General features: G+C 39.8%; 1 protein-coding gene across 11 annotated transcripts in view; it reads right to left on the reverse strand.

The window, feature by feature from the left end:
- dgkh (diacylglycerol kinase, eta) overlaps positions 1-15,535 on the reverse strand; it is a 54,777-nt gene that overhangs the window by 18,956 nt on the left and 20,286 nt on the right. For 9 of the 11 annotated variants that reach the window (XM_027164412.2, XM_047814869.1, XM_047814868.1 and 6 more), the window contains 5 exons: positions 10,945-11,049; positions 9,724-9,856; positions 4,766-4,872; positions 4,321-4,446; positions 3,876-3,978 (listed from right to left, as the gene is read on the reverse strand). In XM_027164412.2, coding sequence (XP_027020213.2) covers positions 3,876-3,978; positions 4,321-4,446; positions 4,766-4,872; positions 9,724-9,856; positions 10,945-11,049 — 574 coding nt within the window. Of the gene's footprint in view, positions 1-3,875; positions 3,979-4,320; positions 4,447-4,765; positions 4,873-9,723; positions 9,925-10,944; positions 11,050-11,269; positions 11,294-15,535 lie in introns of those variants that run through there. The other 2 variants (XM_047814875.1, XM_047814876.1) reach the window with 2 other exon arrangements.

The raw sequence follows: 15,535 nt of genomic DNA on the forward strand, positions 1-15,535 counted from the left end.
ATGGTTTAGGATTTTATATTTTCCAGGTTGAAGCTCGTACTTCATTTTAAAATGTTATGATAGCTGACTCGGTGCTCAGGGTACTTCTGCAACATATCGGGGATCCTGTAACGTGTCAAAGATCAAAAACAAGCACATTCTGATTTATGGTAAGGAAAAAATATAAATACCTTTGTCCTTAGAGTCTTAACATGGCCATAAATATTCATAAAACTTGTAAGCAGAAATAAGAAACACACTTTAGTTAAGGGTCAACCAAAAGCCTGCTGTGATAAATCAGATATTCATGTTAATGTTAGGAGACAATGCAGAGCTTCTTTTGTGAAAGTGACCTTTATTTAACTTTCCAACTGAGCTAGAAAGTTAATTCTAATGTTAGTCAGTCAAGTAAGTAAGTTTGACTCAGGTCTTATGTTGATATCAGTAATATTGAAGGAGATCTCTTTATGTCCAAACAGAATAAGCCTTTCCAGCACTGTATGTTTGTTTATGTCAGTTGTCATTAAGGATTTATGTAGGTGTCATGTAGCTCAGTGAACACTACCCTTAAATAAAGTAAACCACAAGTTTTTTTTTCCAACAGTAGCATTCACAGCTTGCACACACTCAGTTACACCACTGAATCATTTAAAAAAGTCAAGCCTGAGTCAATACACGCAAAGTGTCAAATCTGAGCATGCCACAGACTGTGTATAGTACACAGAAGTAAAGAAATAAACCAATCAACAATGAGCAGTTCTCTTCCTCAAGTGATAGTAAACAGAAACAATCATGAGGCTCTCAATTTCTCTATCTATTAGTATCACTTTGTGGTGTATTGATCTTTAAATGGATGTTTATAAGAACATTAGACTACAGGATTCCCGTGTGTGTGTCTGTGTGTGTGAGAGAGAGAGCGAGAGAAAGAGAGAGAGAGAGAGAGAGAGAGAGAGAGAGTTTGTGTGTGTGTCTGTGTGTGTGTGTATGTTTACGTGTGTTTGAGTACGTGTGTGTGTGAGAGAGAGAGCGAGAGAAAGAGAGAGAGAGAGAGAGAGAGAGAGAGTTTGTGTGTGTGTCTGTGTGTGTGTATGTTTACGTGTGTTTGAGTACGTGTGTGTGTGAGAGAGAGAGAGAGAGAGAGAGAAAGAGTGTGTGTATGTGTGTGTGTGTATGTGTGTTTGCGTGTGTTTGTGTACGTCTGTGAGAGAGAAAAAGAGAGAGATAGAGAGAGAGAGAGTGTGTATGTGTGTTTGCGTGTGTTTGTGTACGTGCGTGAGAGAGAAAAAGAGAGAGAGAGAGAGAGTGAGTGAGTTTGTGTACGTGTGTGTGTGTGTGAGAGAGAGAGAGAGAGAGAGAGTGTGTGTGTGTATACGTGTGTGTGTGTGTGAGTGAGAGAGATTGTGTGTTTGTGTGCGTGAACGTGTATGTGTGTGTGTGTGCGTTCGTGTACATGTGTGTGAATGAGAGAGATAGAGAGTGTGTGTGTGTGTGTATGTGTGTGTGTGTGTGTTTAAGACAGCAGGGCTAAGAGAGCTTCCCCACAGCATCAGAGTTACAGAGTGGAGCAGGTCACGTGCTAACAGCATGTGCATTCAGCACTGTGAAACACATCAGCCACATATCTGTGTACATGAGCATGAGCATGTACACTACATATATGCTCTCTTCCCTTCCATCATCCTCTTATGCATCTTTCCTTTCTTGTTTCTGTCTATTTCTTGCTTCTGTCTCTTACTGTCTCTCTTTTTTTTTTTGCTTTTTCTCCGCTCTTTCTACTTTCAGCAGAAGACAGAGTCACGAAGCTTGTACATGTGCCGAAGGCAGTCGGCAGGTTGGCAATTATGATACCACTCTACTACCCACTACCCATTTAGCTCTGAGGAGGAATTCTTTTGCATGTGAGGGGCTGCAATCAGAGGAAGAGCTGTTTCTTTATCCATCACAGTGCACACATGCACACACACACTCCTCAGAACTGAACAATAAGTCAAAGTAAAACCCCTTCCATCCATCCATCCATCCATCCATCAATCTATCCATTTTTTGTAATGCTTATCCTACACAGAATCCTAGGCAATCTTTAGTCTCTCCCTGGAGGACTTGGGTACAATACATTGCAGGGCACAATCACTCATTCACACACTATTGACAATACGCATCTTCGGACTGGGGAGTACCTGAGGAAACCTCTGAAGCACAGGTAGTGTAAGGCAAATGCGCTAACCACTAAACCATGGTGCCTGTCCCAAATAAAATTTCCAACTACTGATAAGGAAAAAACAAAGAAAACACCCATTTTTTAGAATTCCTTCTCCTGCTCTCCTCAGCCCTGAAGGCCACCTTCCTCTCAGTCTGTCTCTCTTCTGTCTCCTCAATCCACTCCGATGTGAAGAACCCTATGTGCAGGACTTCAGATGGATGCCACGCACTATGTGTACAGATAAAAATCATTTAGCTTCTAAAAATGTGGCTCAGGCACGCTCATTACTCCTGTTACAATCTCCTACTCTGGAGTCCTCATTGTGAAGTGTATCGCCTTCTTCAGTCTAGATCTAGATTTTCCTTCTGTCACCTTTTCCTATTTTTCCTTCTTTCATCATTTCTTTCCTCTTTTCCTCTCACTGTTTTCTTTTTTCTCTGCATCATCGTACTCTTTCGATGTTTCCATTATTTATACACACACTTTCTCTCTCTCCTTCTTTCTCCTCGGTGTTCTCTCAGTCTTTGTGTTTACTTTTCTTGTTTCCATCAAGTACAGTGTATTTTCTTTAAGAAAAGCAAATCTATTTCCTTTGGCTGCAAACTAACATTTTGCTCTGCTACACATTCCTGCAATGGAACAAAGCTCTTTTCCTCATGGGCATTTAGGCCTGATCAATAGAGGATGTCCTCAAAAATCAGGGCACATACGCTGGCACGGAAAACACCAAAGGTAACCTCCTACCGTGCAGCTCTATTAATAGATCTCTGCACGACTACTTTCCTAAATAGTATTATATTTTATTATCAATAATGGGGCAGGCAATTTCCTGGAAACACACCTGTAGTGGCAAATGCACTAAGATGGCTGGTTGAGTAAACAATGCAGTGATGAAGCCTCTGCATCAGGTTAGTAATACATCCTTGAGAGGGAGAGAGAGAGAGAGAGAGAGAGAGAGAGAGAGAGAGAGAGAGAGAGAGAGAGAGAGAGAGAGAGAGAGAGAGAGAGAGAGAGAGAGAGGGAACATCTACTGTTTGCTTTCATCTTGAATTTTCCAAGCTCATGGCCTATCACAGACGATTATGTTTACATACACAGAAGACAGGCTGCTAGCAAGACAAGTGACTTTCCATGTGGCACAGGCACAAGACCACGCACTCGGGGAGAGAATGGAAACATTGTAAAGGGATATCACAACACACTGTGCTAATGTATCTCAGATGACTGAGAGAACACATCCTCCACATCCCTGATCTAATCACAACAGGTCAGAAGGCCAAGGCAAAAGGTATTATTCTTTCTGCTGTGAGAGGGATTAGCAAACCAAATGAGCTCCATCTACTCCAAAACACACACACACACACACACACACACACACACACACACACACACACACACACACACACACACACACACACACAAATGTACAAGTGTACTCAATCAAAACCCATCGATGTACCGCCTTCTGCTATACCTTCAGTCAGACCTCAGGTTACTGTGAAGAAGACTGACATGAACTTTTTGTTTTCATCTGCTACATCAATTTTATGTATAGATTCTCATTGTCTTTCAGAATACCTTAAAGAATAAACCAGCAAAATTGCATACGAGAGCTGGACCTTAAAATCTAGAAATTGTAGAAGTGAGTGTGGAAAAAACTCTACAAACGAGACAGAGTAATCATTCCGAGGCCTACCATCAGAGTCAATACTGTTAAGGGCAGTAGGGGGGATGATGGACACTTTGCACTGGCCCAGAGGACACTTGCGGGGATAGAGATCCATGCAGGCTGTGTGTACCTGTTAAAGCAGAAACACATTCTGAGAAAGTGCTCACAAAGTTCAATCAATTATTAAAGAACAATTCTGTGTCCCACCAACTTTAATGCTTTAAACTAGTTGTCTTCAATCTTATCCGCAAAGGGCCGGTGTGGCTGCAGGCTTTCATTACAGCCAAATTGGACACACACTTTATCTTTGATTGGAGACTAAAGTGAGCTGATTAAACAAGTCAAATCAGGAAATCTTGCTGAAAGCCTGCAGCCACAGCAGCCCTTTGTGAAGAACACTGAAAACCTCTGCTTTAAGTGGAAACTATAAATCTGCTGCTGTGTGTCGATTTGAAGAATATTAAGACCTTACCATTGCTTTGCACCATAGACAGCGCCAGTCTTGCAAGCGCAGCACGCTACCACACGTTTTGTCACACACAGCACACTTGGCACTGACTGGAAGGTTGCCCTCCAGCCACTGATGTGGCATTGCGATCTACAGAACAAATACAGATGCATACTGCATTATATTTAATGGAGTCGTTTTCTTTTTCTTAAACTTTTTTTCCAGTACTGTTGTCTCTCTCTCCTGGTGGCTTTCCATCATTCTTCCGTCCCTGCTTCAATCTCTCTTTCTCTCTTTTCTCCCTCTCTGAATCCACTGGGTTGACCTTCCATCACCTTCTCGCTCTCAAACTCTTTCCTTCTCTAATATTCAGGTCATTGCATTACTTCTTTTTCTGGCTTTCTGATCTTCTGTTGTCCTTCATGCTAAAAAAAAAATGCAGGATTTCAAGACTTCAGATATCACTCACCCCATCCTCATCCTCAATGATGTCTCTCCCAATAGACGCCAGTGTGGTCCATTTACAGTTGTTAGTGGCCCTGACAGCACACCTTTTGTGGGCTTTAAATTTGCACACTGAAAAGAAGGAAGAAAAACTATTATGAGTTCCTTTAGCAGTAAACCTCTGTTTCACTGTGAATTCTTTAAAAAAATCATTCCAAATACATAAACTATGAATGTTAATAACCAATAACAGAATTGGGCCTTAAAATGGGCCAAAAAGAAAGAAAATCTATTTAATTTACACGTCAGAAAACGTAGTGCAAAACCTGACGAACTAGAAGATGCTCTCACAATGCGCCTGAAATGAACATTTCATTTATCATGCTACAAGTTGTGCCTGAATTCGCTTAATAAATGCACAGTGTGTGAGCCACAGAATGGCGTTTAAAAGCTGATGTAAAGTGGCGGAATTGGGCAACCACAAAGCTGCCAAGATTCTCATGAGATAATGTGGTAATAATAAAGGATCCTCATATTAAATTAAGATTCATGTAAAAAAAAAAAAAAAAGATATTGTGTAAAGAGCACTCATATGTTTTTAATGGCATTTTTTATTGCTTGTTTTTGAAAAGAGAGTTACTGTTCATTAATGTAAATTAAACTGTATTCCTTCTTTCCTGTGACTGTATATTTAATGTCTTAAAAGTTTTTGATGTGAGGAAACTGATGTGCTGTTCCTGAGGCATGTCCTTTCACCAGGATCGGGCAGATTTGTGTGACTTCCCTGAATATCATTCTTTTATCAGTATCCTATCATACTCTTTTGTTATTATACATTTTGCCATAAATAAAAGCACCTGGTTCTGGGATGTAGATCAAATCAGATTGAAACCTGGCTGTGATAATGTTTTAAAAAGAAAGGAATATATAATCTGTCACAATTCTCAGCCTGTAGATTTCACACTTTTTCAGACAGTCCTCCCTCGCACATTGCCTGGATAGAAGAAATACAGTTTGTGTGTTTACATGCTTGTTCCTCACACAATGATTAAAATTGCAGGTTTACGCCCGGTTATCGATTACATTCGCAGAACTTAACGCAAAAGAAAGCATACTCATCAATATTTGTAGGAGCTTGCATTATTTGTGTTTTATTTTTACATATTATTTCACATAGGTGTCGTCACTGGTAGGAGTTTTAAAGAATTCGGTGCTTGCAATTACAAAAAAAAAAAAAAAAAAAAAAACCTCCACAGGTAGCAATGCACATTTAAAAGGTGCAGCAAAATGAAGCACACTATCAGTATATGTATATGAGATATTTTATTAATTTGAATGGAAAATGTAAATAAGGCCTTTAAGAAGATGTGTGTTTAAATACTGGATTTTAAACGTACATTGCCAACTTAATCTTGAACTTTATATTTTGACCTCAAGTTGCCAACTCTGAATAGGGCCCGTTAAGAGTAAACTGAGTCGACAGATCGGCTTCCATACATGTACACACACACACACACACACACACACACACACACACATTTGCACGCTCTGTTCCTCTACCCACGCTACTTGTGTGGGTGAGGAGCAATAAGCTAATGGCTGGCAACTCTCTGATTTCCTTTACTAAATTGCATTGCAGGTTTAATCAGATTAAAACTGTTCATCTGGCTCGGTCCACACTGAGAAATAAGTGGCTGACTGATTGGCTGCAATCTTTTAACAACAGTTTGCCTGCTTTAGCCAATGCACCCAAAGTGTACAGTAAGCCTTTTTTTTCCAAAACACCTCGTAATCAACGTAGATATCAGTCCTGATTACTTACCAGCACACTGCACAAAGCTCTTGCTGCTGGTTTCTGTTTTAAAGCCTGGCTCTCAAAGCACAAAGTATCTAGAAACCATACGCCTACACACAATGCGACATGCAAACACTGAGTCTGCGCTGTAAGTTCAGTGAAATCTTCCTAGTTTTGTACCTGATCAGATCGCACCTCTATTCTGCCATATGCCGCTGGGTCTCCAATTACCTGCTCAATTAGTCAGATTTGTAGTGACAGTGTTAATCACGATGGTGGGGTAACGTTTCCCTCCCCCCCTCACTGCACCAACACACAGTGTTTCTGGCAGTTTCCTTAGCGTGTGCTTCAAAACGAGAGAATCGTGTAGAAGCATTTGCAGAAAATGGGGCACAGCATTTGGAACATGCTCCGTGGACCTTGAGTTTTCACTCTCTGCTTCACTCTCTCTCAATAATAAATGAGGAAAGTCTCTGATGTGAAGTCTCGGAAAGCCCTCTCTTACCAAAGCCACATTAGCGATAAGGAAATGCCTCATCTCCCTATAGTTCTACACTTCAGCTGCAATCTGAGCTGAGCCTCTACCCAAACATTCTCCATTGCTCTCAAAACAAGGTTCTAATCAATAAGGCTAATGTCATTCTCAGAGCTGTTAGCAAACCATTTGCGGAACACTCGGTAACGTTGAGCGATCATGAGACTGTATATGACGTGCAGCTAATGGACAGGATGTCTCTGTGAAATTAGACAGTGAGAAATATTGAGTATGTTAGGGCCCATGTCGCACATCAATCCTTATTGATTTGCTGGTGCAGGAAATCGAAGAGAAATATAAGCAGCAATGATCGCTCCAAACTCACAGGCTCTTCAGCCACTCTAGATGTTTGCTTTCTGAGCTGGCTTGAATAGATCTTTTACTTTACTGCTCTTACTTCTTTAAGTCACTACAATCAAGGACACAATACAACTACCAGTGATCCTGTCTGGCTTTCTGGACCTGAGTGATCCATCCTGATGCCCTACTTCTGGTTGGAGGTCTCATCACTTGGAAACCGCTCGCTGCTTCCGAGTACGGCTCCACATGGACAGCTTAAAGATACACGAGATTACTGTGGGCAGAACTACTTAGAAACCAAAGATGGATATGGACTGCAGTTGATACAAACAGCATTGCTTTGATAGCTCAAGACTGCCACAAGTTTTTGCAATTTGGCATTTAAGTCTCCATCAGTGAACAGCTGATATCTTCATCAAAAGAGAATTCATGTTATAACTAGAACGAACTTCATGATACACAATTGCAATTTTTAAGCATAATGTACACAGATATAGAAGGGAAATGATTGATAATCTCACTCTCAGGAGTCACCAGATGAGGATGGATTCAGTTTTAATTCTGGTTCCTCTCAAGGTCTCTTCCTCATGCATCTCAGATTTTCCTTGCTATCATTAGGTATAAATTGATATGTATATAAATATTCAAATTCATAAGTTATATCATTCTTTGAAGATGCTTTATGACCAAAGGGTTACAGAAAAAAATGTAATCAAATTGAACACAAATTTTGCCGTTCTTAAATGCTTCATTTGAATTGTAAGTATTTTCTTGTATGTATGAATGTTATTACATGTTATATTAAATGTATTGACTCACATGACATGACTATGAACACAAGGCACAACTTGTCTTATTGAGTCTTTAAAATTGTGTATTTGCTTTCAGTTTTACCGAAGCTTTAAAGTATACAGAGTCAGTAACGAAGTGGATAACAAATGAGTTTGGATGAGTATTCGCTGTCAGCCGATAACTAGTCTCAACCTCAAACATACAGTCTAGGAGTCACGGAGCATCGGATGTCTTTTATACTATTTACCGACCATAAGCTTCAGGATCATGAATGTTGGGCTCTGATTGGATGCCTGCCCCCAGAATACTAAACATGTATTATATCAAAAAGGAATTTCTAGAACTTTTTTTATAAACAATACTTCAGCAGGACTACAGCAGGTTGTGATACTACAGCAAAAGTTATATAAAGCTACAGAACAACCATGGCAGACTATGTATAAAAACACACAAACACCTTTGGCTGAGGAACAAGCATTTGCTACTTGCAGGTTAAACAAAAAACGCATTGAAAAAAATCATTGTCACCAGAAGACAGCGTGAACTTCAGGATTCTTCAGACAGCTCTTGGTTTTAGTTCTAGACTAGAGATTAATTACACATTTCAACAGAATAAATACTCGAAAGACACTGAAAGCTCTGGCTGTTCACTTCATGTGCTGGAAAAAAAAATGCAACATCTTTGTAAAATGTCCCTTAGTTATCACTTCGGCACTGTTAGTGAAACACAACCTCCATCTATCATCAGGAAAGATGAAAAAGATGAAGAAGTTCACAGCATTCCCAGTCTGGTCATTTAGGAAAGCCACGTTAAGAACTTTCTCATACTGTGGGATGAAAAAGGGATGAAACATTTAATGAAAAGTGTTTTATTTCTTTCCACAAACACTAAGTTATTGATGGGAAATGGTTCATAATGTTGCGTTCATGGTCACAATGCAGCCATGGAAAGCTTGTAAATTCCCCGTAATAACCGGTCTGCACATTCACCTGCTTCAGAAATGGAATTAATGTTTAATGTTTAACTATCTTTTAAACAACATCAGATCATTGCAGCAATAACTTTGTACGACAGGAAAAAATAGACTCCTGCTAGAAATGAAACCAAGCTGATTCACGAGCACAAAGTGTTGGTGTGAAGTTATTTTTACTTCCTGGTTTTACAGGATCCAGTGACGTGCAGAGGTGTTTAATGAGCACCATCTGCATGTCTGCGAGCCTAATTAGCACTATCTTTCCACATGATTTCAGTCCATTAGCATGCACCATCCTCAAGAGGATATTTTTAGGGTGAATATTTTAACCTAGCAGGACCTTATCTGACACTTAATCAGGTATCAAAATCATATAGACATAAATATCACACAGACTTTTTTGTAAATATGCAACTGTAGATAAGCACTGATAAAAAAAAAAATCTCACATTTCCCAGCACTAAATACGCAGATGGAAAGAATCAACAAAACATGGCATCCATAATTAAAGACGGATTAGAATATACCAAGCTGAGAGAGCTTTAGCAGGTAAAGAGAGAATGTAGACAGAGGAAGTGGGCACGTACCTTCACAGGAGAGGCCATGAGAAGTCACCCCTGAGAGGCTGTCGCGGCAGACGTTGCAGAAGGTGGGGCGAGCATGGGAGCAGGCATACCAGTTGTGCATCCCTGAGAAATGTTCCACATTAAACTGTGCCGTCTATCAAAGGAGAAGTTAAAAAAAAAAAATCGGCAGAACCAGGATCAACAAGACTTCTTTTGGAGGTCCTAGAAAGTAAATACACTTTAGCATAGTTAAATTACTTTGTTATTTATTCATTTGTTTTAGCAGCAAATACAAGCAGAATTCACACACACACACAAACACACACACTCGCACGCACACACACATACACACACACACACACACACACACACACACACACACACACACACACACACACACACACACACACACACACACATTACATTCCATACTGTATATAGCAAAGTACCACACATGCCCAGCATACATTTTTCTCTTGTACAAGAGAAAATATATAATATATATATGGGTTAATATATAAGATCAACACTCATTTCTGAAGTGATTTTATTCATCAGAAAGAATGAAGGAATGGATTGTGCCCCGCTTTGCAGATGTGTGGGTGCTGATAGAGGAACATGGGCTCAGGGTGTGGTATTGCAGAGAATTAGGACTTATGTAATCCTCCCCTACCGATTATTTCAAAGCAATATAAACTTCAATATAAACTAACGACATCAAGTGATCTGTCAACAGTTTGCAGATTCAAATCATCACATTCAAATATGCAGAAATTTACATCAGTGTACACTTTTGTTAAGTGTAAAAATATTTATAGAAAGTTCAAGAGAACAGGATCGAGAAGCAGGCAACAGAATCCCCAGGACTTTGGGATCTTCCACAGAGAGAGAGAGAGAGAGAGAGAGAGAGAGAGAGAGAGAGAGAGAGAGAGAGAGAGAGAGAGAGAGAGAGAGAGAGAGAGAGAGAGAGAGAGAGAGAGAGAGAGAGAGAGAGAGAGGACAGTGTTTCTTGTGGCAGGTTCATTTATCTTGAAATTCATGGCTAGAAAATACTGTATAAAACCCTGCCCTCAGCGATGCAAAACAAATATCACATCATACATGCCCAGCGTCACATATTAGATCACTGACCGAAAGCTTCGTGTGTCTCCAAGTTCAAGACTCCGATGAGATCAGGATCAAGCCGGACAGATGACAAAACCACAAGATATACTCACTAAAAAGGAGATGAGGAATGCTTACCTCGTAATGCTCTCTAGACTGAACCGATTTCAAAGAACTGATCCAGTCCTCCATCTCTTTTCTGTTCTCTGCACAGAGAATGAGCCTTCGAAACGGAGTAATTACCTGCAAAGAGAAAGAGAAAGAGAGAGAGAAGGAGAGAGAGAGAGAGAGAGAGAGAGAGAGAGAGAGAGAGAGAGAGAGAGAGAGAGAGAGAGGAGGGGAGAGAGAGAGAGATGCAGAGATGAATGTCTCTTCTCTATCTGGCTCGCTGCCTGTCTCAGCTTAGAGTAAAGATGAAGCGGAGTCTCCGCTTCTAAAAATGAGAGTCAAGATGACCCCCTACCTCCCTCCCTGTCCTCCCCCTCCCCTGCTCTCCTTTCCTCTCCTCTCCTGGTCCGCTAGCCCAGCATGAGCAAGATCGAGGCTGACAGGCAGAGCGCCTCAGAAAATGCTAAAACCGTGTTTCATAACAGAGGTATTCGCTGCACTAGAGATCCGCGAGCAGACATTCCCTCTGCTTATTATCTATTGATATCAATCTAGATTACAACTTTACTATTTCAGGAGAAACAGCATGACAGAGGAATGGTTGTGAGCGTGATTTAATATGTTAACATAGGATCTGTGTAAAAAAGAGGAGGAGGAAGATGATGAGGAGGCTTTACATTTGCACACATCACTTCTATCAATATAAAAAGAACACCTCGTCCTCGAAACAAAACATCCTTGTCTTCAGGACAAATTAACATGTTACTTACACAAAAAGATCATCCTTAGAACCCTGAGCACAATAAAATGGCAGTGGAATAATAATAAAGGTAATTTGCTAAGCATATTTTTACCAGATGTTTAGATAGAGGATGTTATGGATTTTGAAAACAGTTGAAATCATAGCTATGCATCAAAAAGAAGCAATAAGAAGTTTATTATGTTCCAAAGCACATTATGCAGTCTTGCATCAGCTGAAATCAGCATCACCGAGCAAGAGTTGGCATAGTTACGGTACTTTCAAGACTCTCCCAAGAACTACTGCATTATGTAAATAATAAAAAAAATCCAGTTTGCACAGAAATATTCGCATCACTATGACAGATTTGTCTGTGGCTCATGGGCCGGATCCCACAGCAAGTGTGAAGGAGGCAGAGTGAAATCTAAACTCCACAGAAGCAAAGGTGAAGGCAGGCAACAACACACAGGAGAAGATGTGTCAGAATCAGAGAAATGCAAAGAAGGAAAGTCTTAAAAAATGGCTAAGACAGAGTCCCACTTCAGCAAGACTTCATGAGAGTCAGCACAAACCCGCCTGTTATGGCTTCCTGTTTTGAGCTGCTGCTCAGGTGACGCAAACTCTGAGGCTCTTATTGTGCTGCCTCTTTTTCCTGTGTACTTGCTAATGTTGCTAAGACTTTAGGCAAGAAGAGAAGGTATCTCTTTAGTTATTAATTAGTCAGTTATAGAAATTACTTATTGTCCTTATTGTCCTTATTGTCCTTGTTGCTTGGTCAGGATTTGCAGTAGCTTTGAAGAATATTCCAGAAACACTGAATGCGATGTGGAAATACACACTGGTTGCAGCACCACCCCGTGCCACCTTTATTTTTATTTATTTACTTATTATTTTAACAGAATAAATACCTTTGATCTCCTTTTACTTTCGGCTTTTCCCGTTAGGGGTCAGCACAGCGACTCAACTCTATCCTCAGCATCAATTAACTTCATGTCCTCTTCCAACACATTTATTTATCTCTTCTTTGGACTTCTTTTTTGGACTCATGTCTGCTATGAAATGCACCAAGATCTTGTTCAGAAATGTCTCAAATTGAAGCTAGTAAAATTCTGATTAAGTAAAAAGTCAGATTATGTAAACAAAAGTAAAAACATCTCACACTGTCCTGACTAATTTTATATCAGACTCGTGGCAGTAAAATAATTCATGTTTATACTGATTGAAAATATCTGATAAGAACTGGTAAAAGATGGTTCATACAGGTATAAAGGCTTCTAGTCAAAAACGTAGTTGCTTTCATTCTCCTAATTGAATATCGAGTATCCAAAACTTTTGTTTGTTCTGTTTATAGATCCTAGGATGGATAAAATATTTCTCCGTTGTCTCTGAGCATATATTTTGCCATTTGTTGGATTATTTCAAACAGTGTTCTGACTTACTGACCTCACTAGTCTAGCACACTGACACCTCGCTCTCCCGTTTCATGTCTGGTCATTCTGAGCAGCAGAAACACGGGAACGTTGTTATGAAACAACGCGTCGGTAAGTGGGAAATTTTTTAGTAAATGTTCTTTTGGCGGATGTCCAGCAAACCATTGAAAGCCTTTAGCTGGCTCTCCTAACAGGCTGTTAGCAAGACACTGGAATGTGAAAAGCCTCCTTTGTAAAATGCAAACCAGCGCAAGTGTGAAGCCTGTCTGCTGTGTACAGTATGGGATAGGTTTCTCTTTACTGCCTTGTAAATGACAAGGAGTCTATAATACATTGGTGTTAACAGCAGGAGAAAGGAGACGTAAAGGTGCAGTTGAACACCAGGCGTGTGGAGGAGGTTAGAACAAGCCCACATGCATAATGTTTATTTATACACTCTCCATAGATACTGCAATCCTCCACAACACGGCCTGCAGCCAGAGCTACTACAGTATACTCTGCAGCCACTAGAAACTGTAGAACAAAACTTTCCTAAAGATCACAGGATATTTTAACGTGCTTTCCAGGATTTCTTTGCAAAGGATTTGAAGAATTGTCCTTCCATTCCAAATAAAAAGTCACTACAGACTCCTCTGCTAAAACATTTTGAGCAATTTCCAGTCCTGGCCTGATGTAGCAGTCACATTAGCCATTCATCTCCTCATTACACAAGCACCCACAAATCCCAAAGCATCAGACCACAGCCATGCTACTTCCTCTAAAAGTCTTTTTAAAAGCTCTAGCCCGAGACTAATGTTGTCATGATAGCAGCATTATGGCAACAACAATACCGCTTTGAACAACAGATGCAAGTCTGTCACAATTGGGTCATTTTGGCTGACAATTAATTGTCATTCACATCACTGTGATCATGATTTTATTTTCTTTCTAATGATATTATTCCACTTTTCTAATATTTATTACATTTATTTGTTTGCATTCTGGATTGCAAATAATAAATATTCAAAAAAAATTATTTATGATTTGCCGAAATTCACAGTCACTGGCCAATACAGTATGTTATGAATTACAGCAAAACTATGGAAATGTAGAGCATAATGTGCTTCTATTTGAATGAAAAACAGCTTCTTGTAGGTTTATTCTTCGGCTTTCACACAGGAAGTTTAGTTAAGTCTTATACAGAGTAAAGTGAACCGAGAGCTGAAGCACCTGTAGGAGGTGGTGTGAGTTCAGTTGCGCTGGAACTTGTTGTATTTCCTGTGAATGTGAACGCAACTCGGCTTTGATTCTCAGCTCGGCACTTGTACGGGAATGTAACCTGAGCATGTGTTTTAGCTGAACACCACAAGCGTGAACCCTGAGTGTCAGGGTAAACACTATGAGACAAATAAGAGGTAAAATGCCTTATTGAGTTTAATAGCACCAAAATAAAAAAAAAGGTTACTTTGGTGGTCTTACAGTGTGCTTAGTTCTCACACATTTGTGATGATGTAAGATAAACACAGATTCCATAGGGTTTAATAGCATCAAGTCAACACCAATGTTTGGATCACATTTGGATTCAGACCACAGCAAACGTGCTCTATATGTTCATACTAAAACATACTATAGATTTGAATGTATTTCATATTTCCATTATATGCAAGATTAATCTAATAAACTGAATCCCACTATCTGTCACTCAAAAGAAGGAACACGACCATGTGGTAGCCTAGCGGTTACGGTGTTGGGTTACCAATCGGAAGGTTGTAAGTTCGATTCTTACGTCCACCAAGCTGCCACTGCTGGGCCCCTGATCAAGGCCCTTAATTGCTCAGTTGTATAAAAATGAGATAAAAAATGTAATTTGCCCTGGATAAAGGCATTTGCTAAATGCTGTAAATGTAAAATCTTTCTGAGGCAGCTTCCTGTCAAGCTTTTCTGCTTATTTCACATTAAGGACATTTTGACTTGACACTGCTGTCCATCTTCCTCAATAATTATCTAGACCTACACCCAGATTCTGTAAAGAGGCGTGCTTTTTTTTTGCCATATAGATACAAAATAACCAGAATTCATATCAATATTAAACTGAGTATCCCTTCAAAGGCAAAAGTAGTTGCAGATGTACAGCACCAACTCACTCTGCAGATTTTCCACAAGGGGGTGCTATTAAAACCAACGTGCAGTGAAACCAAGTTTTGTTGGTAAGACTGAACACAGGCACAAAACACAGCGTACAAAGCAACGGTGGCGCTTTGATAATATCAGTTACAGAATCCTTTATATATGATTACACTAACTGGCCACTTCTGATCCTGTTCAATTTAAACGTAATTATCTCAATCTGAAAGATTTGTCTGTTTCAGCTGCTTGAATACATGATTTGATCATTCAAAAGAAATAAAAAGAGATTTAACCAGAAATGAACATGAAAATAAAAATGTGTTAAACAATACAGGGACTGTCTACC

Source organism: Tachysurus fulvidraco, chromosome 6 (assembly GCF_022655615.1).
Source record: "Tachysurus fulvidraco isolate hzauxx_2018 chromosome 6, HZAU_PFXX_2.0, whole genome shotgun sequence".
Taxonomy (NCBI): Eukaryota; Metazoa; Chordata; class Actinopteri; order Siluriformes; family Bagridae; genus Tachysurus; species Tachysurus fulvidraco.